Consider the following 14,731-nt stretch of genomic DNA (forward strand, 5'->3'; position numbering starts at 1 on the left):
GGAGTTATTCGAGGAAAACTATACAACTTATACTTACATCATCTGAAAAAGATATCTTTTGTTAAATAACATCAGTCGTCTCGATAGCAATTTATTTTCGAATGTGGTTTCATTGGAATTAGAGGGGAGAAATATGAATTTTTGAAAATTTTCTAGCAAAGAGCTTTTTTTAAGGAAAATAAGTGAATTTTGCCAGATGAAACGCGTCGAAATTCATAGCATAGCATTTGTTTGCGTAACTTAAGAATCGATAATATTCAGGGTGTTCAATTTTAAGTGAGGAAAATACTGCAAATTTTCATTTAAAAAATAGGCAATTTGTTATCATACCCAGTACATCTCTGGTCCACAGATAAACTGTTTGAGACTCAGAAATGAATTCCACTTACATTGACCAAAACTTGGTAATATCAAATATACGAAGTGACTATTACTATTTAAAAAAAAAAAAATAGCTATCATATAAAGGGTGATTCACCGTGATGATGGCCTTATTATTTTGTGCTGAAAATTTGCATGTTGGTGTTTGAGACGATGATCATTCTCCCTAAAATATTTTCAGATCTCTACAACTTCCAGTTATACCTGAAACAAACTACTAGTTCCTTATTTCAAATGACACACCCAGTATATTAGATAGCTTTTTTGATGACAATTTCAGCAATATGCCACACCTTGGGTAAAAACCTAAAGGTTCATTAGTTAATGGGATTCTTATGGAAAAAATGTTGGTGACGAGGACTCACATTTTTCTGAATATTTCTGCAGAAAAATTTCTTCGAAAAACCTTTTTCATATTTGATTCTGCCAATACGTAGTATTATGAGACTGTTTGAGGTTTGGAGCAAAAATGTACAAGGTGTTTATCAGAAGATCATGAACTTGGACAACTCAAATTTATCAAAAATCAAGATTTTCAAATTGAAATCTACATTTTTCATTATTTCAGTCAATTCTACGTATAAAAAAAGTGATAAACCACATTGTGCTGAAATTATCAAATACCACTAGTTGATACTCAAAAAATCGATGATTTATTGATAACAATATATGCCCCAAAGCGCTCAAGTTAAAATGATATAAAATCTACAAAGTGTTCCTAAATCAAAGGTATCGACGAAAATGAGAGATTTCTCAGATAATTTTATGGAATAAAGGTCCCCTAAGAATAGCATTTGGATTTGGATTAGATATTCAAATTAATTATTTACATCAATTTCGATTGCAAATCTACAGTGTGATATATTTCTTGAAACAGTGTCTGCTTTTCCCCCAAAACCTGTTTTTGGTGCACCACTGGTGTGCAACGATTTTGCAACGATTGTTTTAAAAATAACTAAAAGAGACTTTAATCGGGTACAAAACTTTTTAGTTTCTTGTAGTTTCCGTATCTTCTAATGAGTCTAAATTTTAAACAATTCTTTGGGTATCCCCAAGAAAATTCAAATTATTATGAAAATCCAGTAAGTAAGTTGTGAAGAATTAATAATTAATATGTAGCCATGTTTCATAAAAATGCGATAAACTAATATAATGATCACAAAAAAGTAGGACTACAAGAATCATCCCTTGTCTCCGCGTTTGCAGGCCCATGTATATAGGACTTTTTTCTTAACATTATCCTAGGAATCTCTCATTTCATTTTTAGAACAGGTATGTTTTTATGACATGCCACAAACCAGGAAGTCTTGAATTCAGATTTAAGTTCAGAATACTGAATTGATAACTTTGAAGCAAAATTCTATAAGGGAAACTTCTTGAAAATTTGAATGAGTGGACTTCCCGTCACTGCTTCTTTCATTTTTTTCATATATCCCTAAATTTTTTATGATCCAAAATGAAAACAATAAAATTTTCTCTTTCTTTCAGAACGATTCAAAAAATTTTCTTCCCTTCAAAGTAGGATTGTTCCAAGTCAAGATTTCTTCTTAAGACCAAGTGACAAGATCGAATTCCGTTAAAACGAGAGTTTTACACCCGCAGGCAAAAGTCTAACCAATAAGTATCGGTGGCAAACTTGGCCACAATAAAAACACTCATTGAGATATGTAGCACATACATAGACACTATACTCCTTTCTTGAATCTAGTACAGAATAGCACACATTTTTATTTTGGTCCTCCTCTTCGCGGATTCTCCTTCTTGGGCATAAAACCGGGACGTTCGAACTATTATTCACCAGTGCTTGATCAGATCTTAGTGAATTAACATCATGAAAGTATTGTTCCTCGTGTTACTTGGTCTTTATGGCCTGGCCGAAGTGAGGTGTGAAGATGATCACTTTGAGGATGGTGTTTACAAGGAGGCTATCGCCTTTGTGATGGAGTGCTCGTCGCAGGATGTCGGTCTGTGCTTGAAGGTACGAGAAAACAGTTTTTTTTAACGAAAGAAAAAAATTTTAAATTTTTTTGACGAACGAAAAATTTTTTTTCAACTGGCGCAAAAAACGAGTTTTTTTTCACTAATGTTAGGAGAATAGAATATAATTTTTTCAATACCTTATGCACAGCCTCGATTCTGTAACTAAAAAAAAAAATATTGAATATTTCAAATATTCATGAAGAAAAAAATTGCAAAAAATTCCTCAATTCATTATCATTTATTTATTGTGAAAAATTTCCCTCAATTTTATTATCTGTCACGGTTATTTCAGAAATGATTATGCTTTGTTTAGATTTTACTAAAACCTACTTCTATTTCAGTTCCATCTTATGAAAATCTAATGAATAAAATGAATCTAATAAAAATACTAAAACGTAGATTTATATAGTCTTATAATCATAGTTATAGAAGAAAAATCTTTACGGTGTAAAAACGTATTTTGATTTACTATTTTAAGCAATAAAAATGTCTTTTCAACCATACCTGAAACTTTTACAGTTCACTTTTTACAATATTCAAAATTCGAAAATAGCAAAATGAAAGTAAGCCCTGAGGTTCAGAGCTTCTGCGCACTTGTTCGAATTAATATTCATGTATTTCACTCATAAAATTTAGCATTGATTTTCAGTGATCTGAACACAAATCTGATACCAATAGTTCAAAATTTAACGAACCTGCAAAGTACATACCAAATCAGTAATACACTTCTTAAAATAGTTTTTGAGGAAAGGAAATATTATAGCAAATAAAAATTATAGAAGCTTGCTGGTGTGGTTCGTTTTTCCTATTCGATATATTCCAAAATACATCGGCACCAAATCTTCGAAAACAATGATTATGTATTCAAATTAGTATTTTACAGAAAAAATTTGAAATTGTTTTTTAAGAGTTTTGAAGAAAAAACTTCGCCTTTTCCTTCAATGAATTCGATATCGCACGAATAATAATAACCAAAAATATTCGAAACAAATCAGTATGGCTTCAACTCCGAATAACACAGAAAAATTAATATATTTTGAATATTCAAAATTTACGAAATCTGAAGAAGCTACTATGTAGCGAAACAATTGTTATATACATACTATGTATAACAGTGGAAATTAAAACTCCTATTTGAGATTAATTTAATGATTTTCTCAGGAGTAAAGACCAAGTCAATCAAATATTTGTAATAAGTAGTGCTTTTTACATTTTAACTTCGATAAAAGACCATATTATTGATATTAATTAAATTTATGGAATCGAAACAAGATATAAATATACTTAATCTTACAGGATAAATTCTCCTTCATTCAATCTACGCATAAAAAAAAACCGTTAAAGGATTATCCTCAAATTCAAAATCTCATCTAATCAAATCCATCTAATTGGAAAATTTCAATAGTATTTGGATCGAACTAATGAAAAAATTTTTTTTATTATTTCCGTTGTCATACATAATGAATATTCACCCCAAAAATTCATGAATGAGCTAATTTGAATGAGAAGCTCCTATTCTTATACACATAGATAAATATTGCAGTATCTTCATTTGAATTGCATAAAGTTTTCACATACATTCCTCGTCCACCTCATAGTTTTCATCAATATTCCAATATCAAACACGAGAATAATTAACAAAAAAAAACAGAAATTCAATATTGAGCATGTACATATAGGTGTAAGATAAACGATGAGTGAAGTTGAGCAAACACCTCATTTTCTTCAACGACTAATTATCAATCAATGCGATAATTTAATGGAGACTAATAGCTAGTTGAGCATTAATTAAATTTGATAACTTGTTTGCTGTATAACTCAAGAAGATGTCAGTTGAAAGTAAACTCAGGAAGTTATTGAGAACTATGCGTGTTAAGTGTTATAGTTATAATGCATATAAACGGAATATAGAGTATCACTTCATTTTTTTCTTTATTGATCAAATATTGACGGTATTCAGTGGGTCACTCGAAATAATAGAAGAATTGACGTTATTTATGAATGCCTACTTATTCCTAAGGTTCATATTCCAATGACTATTTAACAGAAAAATGGAGATATAGGTATGGCTTTGGGAAAGAAACATGCCAAAAATATTTACAAAAATCAGAGAAGTAAGAAAACAAGCAACAAAACCTCTCAATCACCCATAATAAATTCATCAAAATATATGTAATACGAAAAAAAAATAAAAAATATACAAGGAAATACGGTAATAAACAGAAAAAACAGCTGGAATATAATACTTTGATCGAGAATTTCCGGGTCTTATCAAGTAAAAATTCATTTTTTCTCAAAAATTCAGCTTTATTCATCATCAAAGTCACCTTTAAGAGCGATACATGTACTACAACGTTCCTCTAACCTTTTATTATATAATCCAAAAAGAACTCAATACCGAAAATCATTTTTAACATATTGAATCCATCGGAGACGAAAATCCTATGACAAAGTAGGTCTACCAGCATACCTAACCTCAATGATGTCATTCCAACTAAACGGGATTATGTTTTGGGAAAGTGCAGATTCCTACATAGAAAAATCCATGTTGCGAATGTCACCCAACAAGACAATTAGTTGTATATGGCTGTACCAACAATTTCTCTTCATGATCACCTCTAAGTGATATTCGGGTGACACTGACCTACAGACACAACAAGTAAGACGTTGTGAATCAATCGAACATCTATGTTCGTCTGCCATCAGACAAGAATTTCAAGAAACGTTCCTAGGCCTCTCAGAAATGGTGTCAGTAAGTTGTCTCCGTACTGCAGCTCTTCAACGTACCTCCAGGCATCTATCCATTCAATTTATGGTTATTATTAACAGCATTATCTGCATTAACGGGCTCTTTCGCTTGCAAGATGTTGAATCGAAGGATAATTCATTGATGTTCTTGTTGATCGACAACTGCATTCTACTGCAAAAACCTTAATCAAGATCTTGTGCTATGAAAATTACTTCTGTACTTGATGGATGTCGTTTTCAATTATCGATTTCATCTTGAAGATTGATATATGTTACTTTGAATGGTTTATGAACGGTTAATACATTTTTTTGTGTGTTCCTGTTGGAGGAACTGAAATGAGTGCGGAATCTGAAGGTTAAAACACGCAGTGTTTGAAAGGTTGCTAGATAACTCACAAAAAATAAATTTTCAGTTTGAATACTACCTTTCTAATCTATACTCTAAAGTTTTTTTTTTAAATTGAGGTGTACTGAAGCCATACACTAAATGAATAACTTTTTTTTATGAATGTTCACTTCCTCGGAGCAAATTCAGACCACAAAATACGGTTTTCCAGCATTCTGATCTATCTCTATGCAGCGAACTTTCCCTGAATGTTTTGGGCAACTTTTCTGGCCTAGGCCTTCCAAATGTATGTCTTCTGGTTTTTTATATAGGACCACTCTGGATAATAAATAAATTCTTGCTTAAAACCAACTCATAACAAGAACATAATTCACTCAGTTGAGAGTTAACAGATTTTTTCTCGACACATAGACCTCCAAATATTTTTCTGCTGAATCCACTCTATTCTGGAAAATTTCTCAATATATTATTTGGCAATCGTTTAGGATTTTCATGTGTATTCGACAAATTCGATTCAAAAACATTTCAAAATTATTCATTATTATTATTCAAGCTTTCAGATAAGCTTGTGAATAACAATAAAAAGGAAAGTTATTCTAATTCGAAAATCATTTCCAGCATTTGTTTGCAGTCATGATTTGGGTATGATAAAAATAGCTTATTATACTTCAAAACAGTTGTAACGTTGAAGGCATTTAAATTTTCATGAAATTCTGTTTTGAAGAATAAAAAAAATCAGATTCACCATTCATGAAACGGATGGAACCACCTAGTAGAACCCACACTGATGAAATCAGTTCAAAAACAAATAGCATTCTGGCACAGCCAGAACCAGTCCACCGAAAAACAAATATCAGCCAAAATTGACATCCTGTCATAGATATTGATTGATATGGGTAGAAAGTCGATTGCAAATTATACTAGGATCAATTTTATCTAAGATATAATTGTTGACTACCCACTGATTTTCGTATCATAAACCCAACTTCTAATAATGTAATTATTCATGAATTAAGACTGAAGAGGAAATGAATGACTACTTCTAATAGACTTGAACTCTGGTTTTGACCTCAAATACGCGCTCGACACTCATAAAAAGAAGTTTGAGAGTTTATTGGTTTGAAATAGACATGTATTATTATGGAAATAATGAGGTTAGTCGATGATTTTATTGATAGTAATTAGGAAATCTGATCTCACTATGTGGATAACTCTTGATTTTATGATGCTCTTGTCATAGATTTTTTCCTGAGTGATGTGTCGGTTTATCTGCTTTGTTCTCCAAGGGAATTCGGTTTCTTGATTGTTTTATCGAAAACTTGTTTTGAAGTTCCCTGAAAGATTTTACTGCATTTGACTGACAAAAAATCAAGTCAAACTCAGATCAATCTTTTTGATGTATGATTCAAGTTAAATCAAAATATGGTTACAGGTTTGAAAATTCAAACTGTTTGTCGAACTAGTTTGAAAAATAATTTATGTAGTAGATATACCTTCAATAGGTAAAATATTTATATCAAATATAGTAATTAGCTACAACAAATACCAACATTAATTTGAAGCAAAAAAATACATTATTCTTATATTTTTTTAATCAACTCCAACTTGTTACCTCAAAATTCTTCGTGAAAAGTAAAGTTCTTACTTCAGTACATCTTATAAATTAAGTGAAAGTTGTGAACAAGACACTAGAGCGCCCTGCTAATAAAAATTACAAGTATAATAAAAGAAACCACAAAGAAACTTAAAGAATAAGGGAGCTGCCGTCCAAAAACCATTGTAACAATTCTGGATCTAACGTTTTATGTTGCTTCTACCACAAATACTACTTGATCCAGAAAGTGTTGCTTCCTGTGGAAATACTTTTTCGTACAATTTTTCGTGGCTCTTCATCAATTGTTGTTGAATAACTAGTTCCACTATTGGCATTTTATAACGTTGTTCTTTATTTTTACATAATTGGCACTTTGCAATTCTCATTGTTTTGGAATCGCCTACTGCAACATCAAAAAAATGTGTATTTCTTTTACTTGTTAATTTGTGAGTGAAATAAAACTAGTTTGACTTGAATGCATCTCGAATTTTGCATAAAGACTTAGGTCTTAGAGTTTATTTTTAACAAACACCACATCCTGGCACACAAACAATCAAACAATAGCAATTTTGTAAGAAAGGTTTTCTAACCGTGTTATTGCTTGAACAGGTGATCACAATTGGCCACCGAGATCTTGCAATTTCACTTTTTCTTTGGAGCCACGTGAAAGATAAGATATTCTCCACAATCGATCCAAGAATTTTAAGATGAAATTCGTGAAGTTATCGATTACATACAGTTACAAATATGCGAATTGTTCATGGGAAGGATATTTTTGAAATCTTTCCAAGGATTTTTCGATTGAAAATGCAATCAGATCATCAGTTCCAAAATCAGCAGTTATTTTCCAAAAAATACCAAAAGAAAAAGTCAATAGCTTTGAAAAGTGATATAATAATACATTGAACAAGTTGAATTGTGAGAACAATTCTTCGTTAATTCGTTCCAGACCAACAAAGCTGCAATTTTCTGCTCAATTACAATTCTAGTACATGGCGCATTCGCCAATTTGCAACCAAACCTCAAAACCTCTCTGAGGACGATCCAAGTCCAACTCAACCAGTCGAATCCACGTTTCTCCACCAATTAAGATTCCATTCAAACTTCGGAATCTCAAATACGCCGCAAAGTTCCAAATTAATTAGAAGATACGAACTTGAACTTGGGTCAGCACAGACATTGTTTATATTCCATTCATTTTCCAGGAGAGGGCCTTGAAATACATCGACAGATTGCCGGCAAATATGGACATAGGAGGCGCAATCAAAATTAAACAGTTGGATGCAGAGCGTTCTGGAAAACACTTCAACCCATTGGTCCTACCCGAAGAGCCAAGAGCTAGAGAGGAAGCTGTCGATAATGCACTCTTCGACAAGATTGCGGAGTACTTGAGTTCACATACCGTCGAATTTAGGTTACCTTCCGAATCTGTTAAGGATATGCAGAGGTCTATGATGGTTGATGAAGGTAAATTAATTTCAAATACGTTAGAACTTTGAATAACTAGTTTATTTTGGTTAGAGATCAGAGTAATAAACATAGATAGAGGGAGCAAATGTCATTTTCAGTGCGCAAATATTGTCCCCAACATGAACTATCAAATTCGACATGAAGCGCGCGGAAATGAAAACATATCAGTGATACGATATTTCACTCAATTCGCGAGTTTCTCCACGAAGAACGCACTTCTTATGTCACATAGTGAATCAACGTTTCATATTAACTCAAAATATATTCAAATAAATACCTAAATATATCAGAAATTTAGAAACTTCAAGCGCGACAAACGACGTGAAACAACCGAAGACACTAGGAGAGCAAAAGTTGCCAAACCTTGGATTTCAGCAGTTAGATACAGAAAATAATAAATATTCTGCTTATTATAAATTCGACAATTAGGAAAAAATCGGATTCCAAATATTCAAATTTGCATATTCATTCGGGAATCACTCAAATAAATATAATATAATAAACATTCATAACGATATAGTAAATCTATAAACGACAACGTAATCTAACCATGTTGGGGACATGTAAAAATTGCGTATACTTCCTCTATCTATGTTTATTACTGTATGATTTCAACATAGAGTCATTTATCACTTTGTTGAACTATTTTGAGCACAAGCTATTAAGATCACTCACAAAATGTTAGCATGCAGCTCCTCTGGACCAAAAATATGCCATAATAAAGGATTATAATCCATAATCCTCGTACAAACTCGATATCTAATGATGGACTTTACAGATTTAAAGAAAAATTCTTTCTTCGAGAACTGAAAGAAACTGAGAACTTCATTTCGATATCTCCTTTAATTTTCAAGATATGAACTAGAATTAAAAATTTTCATTTAAGTCAAACCATCACAACGTTCTTGACGCTTCTTAATAGTATCGCTGTTAAACATAAGTATTATTGAAGTGAAATCTTCCAAAGAATATGGTCAATTCTTCACAAGTGTTGTGATTCTATTGAAATAGCTCATGTGAGAATAGATTTCTGGATAACATCCCGAACCTATACTATGTAGAATATTGACATCTTGTTTCTACTACCTTATCCTAAAATATTCTTTAGGCAAAATCTGGACTAATTTTATTGCAATCATCAACTGAATAAAGCTCTATTACTTTCTGCCAAGTGTTTCTGCACCAGAAAATGGGGTACTAAATTTAGCTTCAGCAGATCAACAGAAGAAAAATTCTTCTTCTTCTTTCAATGCCTCTTCTATTGAAGATTGGCGCCAACTGTCGCAAATTCGTCACTCTTTTGGGAGGTGGGATCCACACATTGGACATTCATCCAGAAGTGTTGTCTTTGATGGTCTAATATTCTCTCTATTTTGCCCTTTATGATCAACTGGATCAATTGATACTGATCAACCTTCAACATATGGCCAAAGTAGGAGGTTTTCTGCTTTTTAATAAATGTTTATAGCTCTCTATCTGCGCTAACACTGTCTAGTAAACACTCCCTGTCCAAGAAATGCATTCTGTTGAAGTCCAACACTTAAAATGCTTCGATTCTCCTCAAAGTTGTCATCTTGACGGTACAAGCTTTCATCCCATATAAAAGAACTGAGTATATATGTAGATATAGCATGTCATGTCCAAGGATGCGTTACTTAGAAGTCTCTTCATTCGCTCAAATGCTAATGTAGCATAATCTATTCTTGATCTTATTTCAATGTATGGGTCTAGAGTCTAGACTGTCAGTTATCCAGCATCCCAAGTACTTGATTTTGTTCACTTGTTCGATGCAACTGCCTTTTACGATAATATTGGCTATTATATTTATTGATCTTCGAGATTATCATGACCTTTGTCTTTTTTGAATATGCCGTATTCTAAATATTTTTTTTTCCCGATAGCATATGTTATTTCATGTAGAGATTTCTCACTGTCTGTAAATATGATTATGTCACCCTATCTTATGTTGTTCAGTATCACCTTCTCAACCTTGACAGCATCTTTGATGAAGAAAATACAAAAAGAAAGAAAAAGAAGTACGATTTCCAAGTGTGTAATATCATACGATATTAATTATCTATCTGGTTAATGCACCAACAAAACTGCCATCAACATAACCATTGTCAATCAGAAGATTTCCACCACATCATAATCGAAAGTATACCAAGGAGAATGCATGTTATCAAGGGAGAGTAGCGATATACCGCATAACTCAACCCAAGATGAAAAACAAACGAAATAGCAGGCACCTTATTGAACATGTTTGATGTTCATCAGTGCTCAATTTAAAATTTACGCAAAGTGAATTCCTATTTATTTCAATATATTTTCTTATTTCCAGGCAGGAAGAAGCAAGGAGGAGGAGGTGGGGGTAAGAAAGGAGGCGGTGGCATGAAGATGATGATGATGCTAGGTATGAAAGGAGCCCTCCTCGGAGCCTTAGCCCTCAAATTCATCGCTCTCATCGCCTTCAAAGCCCTAGTGATCGCCAAGATAGCCTTTACGATATCCGCCATTATCGCTCTCAAGAAACTGCTGGGTGGTAAACAACAAAGCTCCACCTATGAAGTTGTTGCACATCCACACTACGAAGAACACGGAGGTGGTCACTACGATAGATCCTTTGGACCAGAGCTGGCTTACAGAGGACACGTTGATCCTAAAAACAGCCATATTTCGTACTAATCTAGTTGCCTGATAGGCAAGGTGATTTGACTGGAAGTGGTTATGTTTATTTCTTTTTAGTTTTGACTAGAATGGTTTTATTTATTGTACATTTTTTATGTACCTGTTGCAGTGGATTAATTTATTTATTTATTACCTGTATTTTATATTGAATAGATTATATTTTTCGAATTAATTTTGTTGTTTATTGGTTTTCTTGGATTGAAATGATTTTATGTTAGGAGACATGTGGTAGTACAGAATCATTGATGCTTGAAAGGCTTTCCTAAATGTGAAGAATTGGATCGAAAGAGAATTAGGTACCCTAACTCATGAATATAATTGAGGAGCCAATATGTCTGACCCAATTTCACTTAATTTGACCCGTCAAAAATTTGCAAATTTCTTGATTAGGGTTTATCAATTTTCAACTGTTTTCGACATGATAATCCTCTGATACTTCTAATTCAGAAAAATTGCAAGTCTTGTCATTTTCATTTTAACTAGGAAATAGACAGCCTTTCATTGTTTGAAAACTCATTTCGATTTGAATTCAAACTCCAAAGTAATTATTCAAATGTTGTTTATCCCTTAGGCCTGCTTAAGAGAACAGCAAATTTGTTTCGAAATACTAATGGTTGGTGTAGTTGAATTAGAAGCGGGCAATGAGGATTGGCATTTGAACTTCTAAAAGTACGATAGTATTCCAAGAAGAGAGAAGAGATAAAGAGATAATAATTGAAATAATCGATTCTTCAGATATTATAAACTTTCTGAACAAAGTTTTATGTATCACTTCAAAAAATATATACATTTTTGATCCTTCGAATAACTTAATGTCTTAATAAGTCCTATAGGTTAGTGTCTAGTGACCTTATAGAACAGCAAGTAGGGAGACATACAATGGTATAATATTATAAAACAAGTTGCAGAATGGGCTCCCATTTCAACACGAATGCGAAATTCAAAAACGAGCGACAAACGAACGAGTTTTCGAAAGCATGAGTGTTGGAATTGCCTTCTGCAACGAGTATTAGACGATATTTTCTCTATTTCAGTCAAGTTTTGTGAAATATTGTCGAAATTCAATGAAAAATTCAGATTATACATCCTAGTGACTTTTGGATTGTATCTTGGCAGTTGGTGTGATTGTTATGAGCATTGACAAATTACGGAATTTGAATTTGAATCGTACGTTTCGCATTTTGATATAATTTACAATTACCTACGCATTAAATTCGTGAATTATGTCTGACGAAATCGATTTAACACAACCAGAATTGAGATAAATTACGAATAATGTTGCAAATCATTTCATTATATCCAAATTATATTATATTGACAATTGACGTTTGTTGAAATTTGCTATAGGATGGGGAGTCAGTGTAGACAACCACAAAACGAAAAATATAACTGAAAACAATGCTGTAATGAGCTCATTATAGCACTGTTTTTAGGGCTGTAATGAACTTATTACGATACTGAAATAGATAAAGGTATTTCATAACTCCTCTTGTCAATCAAATTCATAAAATTGATAGAACGTATGCTCACTTTTCCTCTAATTGAGATATTATTCGAGATAGCAAGAAAATAATGAATTTTAATCTAATTTTAAATTTGCATTGTTCTTCCATTCAAATCCTCTACAACTCAACAAATACGATTTCCAATTGAACTGATAGATAGACAAAGTTTTGGGTGCTGAAGCGCCTTCCCTGTGCGTAATTCCCAAACTGGAATTTCCTACATTTGAATGCGAAAAGTTCGAAGCAAATGGAAGAAAAAATCCACAGATCCAAGGGTTGAACTCATCCCAGTTTGTCCTCGATTCTGCACGATACAGATGATAGAGAAAGTTTTGCCATTGTTTGGGATTCTCAAGGAAGTGTAGAATTACATTCAACGGAGGAAGAGAACGTAAAATCGAATAAATTATCTGTACTTGTATAGATTTATCAACTGGATATGGTCTTGTCATAATGGAAACAAATTGGGGGATATAATATTAGAAAAATGCTGCTTATATTATCATGAAATATGAAATTCTTTTAGCTTTTTCTTCTATTAGAGCTGAAGGAATAAAACAGACAGATTCATTCAAATTGCTCTCCACGCTGATTGTGTATAAGGTAGAATAATTTATTGTTTTATTTGGACTCAGGAGTACCCAGGTAAAGATCTAACTTTTTTGGGAGATTGAATAATGTTATTTTTCGACAAACGGCTTCAAAAAGTAGAATATTTGAAAAAAAATAAAAGAAAAACTGTTAGCTTATGATAATCATCACTTTTGTCTTTTGAGTAATTAATTCAAAATTAATTAATCCAAATCAAGAAAAAATAAGGGAATCATAAAAAAAGCATCACGTACATTAAGAATTACCGATCTAAGACAAATAATGACTTCTTCACTCTGCTACTGCTCCAAAATAATAGGCTAGATGACAGAATTAAGAAATCCAAATCCAAAAATTGAGGATCTTAGAGAATAATAAATGTCGGATAAGGATTCTAAAAAAATTAGTCTATCCTGATTTGAACTTGATTAATGAGATTTTCAAGGAAATAAAAGTTAAAAATCAGCCAAGTTAACTGAAGCACAAATCATAGCGAATTGAATCATTGTTTAGACAGATATATATGGTATAATATTCTATTATTTTTATATGATAACGTTTGTTTCAAAAATTTTGGCACAAATTCCATCATACAAATTCAGAAAGAGAATATGGTTTCAATTGTAAGTTTTTAAAACAACAAATTTTTATTTTAAATTAAATGTGAAGGTCTATTGTCTTCAACAATACACAATTTTCTGGGTGCCTTTGATCGTTGTTATTCGTTTTCGGCATCCCAGCCTCTATTATTACTTGAATAGCTCAGGAGGTTGTTTTTGGGTACAAAAGGTATGTTGTAAGCATTCAACCAATTTTATCCAAACATCGAATTTTAGTTTCTTTCTGTGTTTTCCGGAAATCACAGACTACTCCACACAATTATAAATTGCGGTTTTTCCTCATTTGAAGTTTTTCGCCGATAACTCTTGAAGTATTCATTTTAGGTTTAGGGTTTGCTCAAGTAACTTTCACTACTTTTGTACGTAAAATCGATTGAAATAATAAAAATATGGGTTCTAATCTGAAAATCTTGAGTTATGATGAATTTGAATTGTCCGTGTTCATGATCTCCTTAAAAACACACTTTACATTTTTGATCCAAACCGCAAACAATCCTATAATACTACGTAGTCGCAGAATCGAAAAAAAAAATTTCGAAAAAAGCTTTTTCTGCAGTATAATTCAAAAAAATGTGAGTCCTCATCGCCAATATTATCTTCATAAGAATCCCATTAACTCATGAACCGTTGAGTTTTTTCCCAAGGTGAGGCATATTGCCGAAATTGTCATCGAAAAAGCTATCCAATGATGCAGTAATTTACTGGGTGTGCCATTTGAAATAAGGAAGTAGTAGTTTGTTTCCTGTTTAACCGGCAGTTGTAGAGATTGGACAATATTTTAGGGAAAAATATCAATATCTCACTCCCC

General features: G+C 32.3%; 1 protein-coding gene across 1 annotated transcript; it reads left to right on the forward strand.

The window, feature by feature from the left end:
* Nucleotides 1-2,143: 2,143 nt before the first annotated feature.
* On the forward strand, nt 2,144-11,376 carry LOC123680350. The gene is made up of 3 exons (XM_045618195.1): nt 2,144-2,359; nt 8,255-8,516; nt 10,861-11,376. The coding sequence occupies exons 1-3, from the start codon at nt 2,213-2,215 to the stop codon at nt 11,202-11,204; spliced, it is 753 nt and encodes a 250-aa protein (XP_045474151.1). The 5' UTR covers nt 2,144-2,212; the 3' UTR covers nt 11,205-11,376.
* Nucleotides 11,377-14,731: the final 3,355 nt, after the last annotated feature.

This window comes from Harmonia axyridis, chromosome 5 (assembly GCF_914767665.1).
Source record: "Harmonia axyridis chromosome 5, icHarAxyr1.1, whole genome shotgun sequence".
In the NCBI taxonomy this organism is placed as follows: Eukaryota; Metazoa; Arthropoda; class Insecta; order Coleoptera; family Coccinellidae; genus Harmonia; species Harmonia axyridis.

Bases quoted from the DNA above. Each gene is read 5' to 3' on its own strand.
- LOC123680350 (XM_045618195.1), top strand. From the start codon at position 2,213: ATGAAAGTATTGTTCCTCGTGTTACTTGGTCTTTATGGCCTGGCCGAA. The intron at 2,360-8,254 runs GTACGAGAAAAC...TTCATTTTCCAG, and splicing joins ATGTCGGTCTGTGCTTGAAG to GAGAGGGCCTTGAAATACAT. The intron at 8,517-10,860 runs GTAAATTAATTT...TCTTATTTCCAG, and splicing joins GTCTATGATGGTTGATGAAG to GCAGGAAGAAGCAAGGAGGA.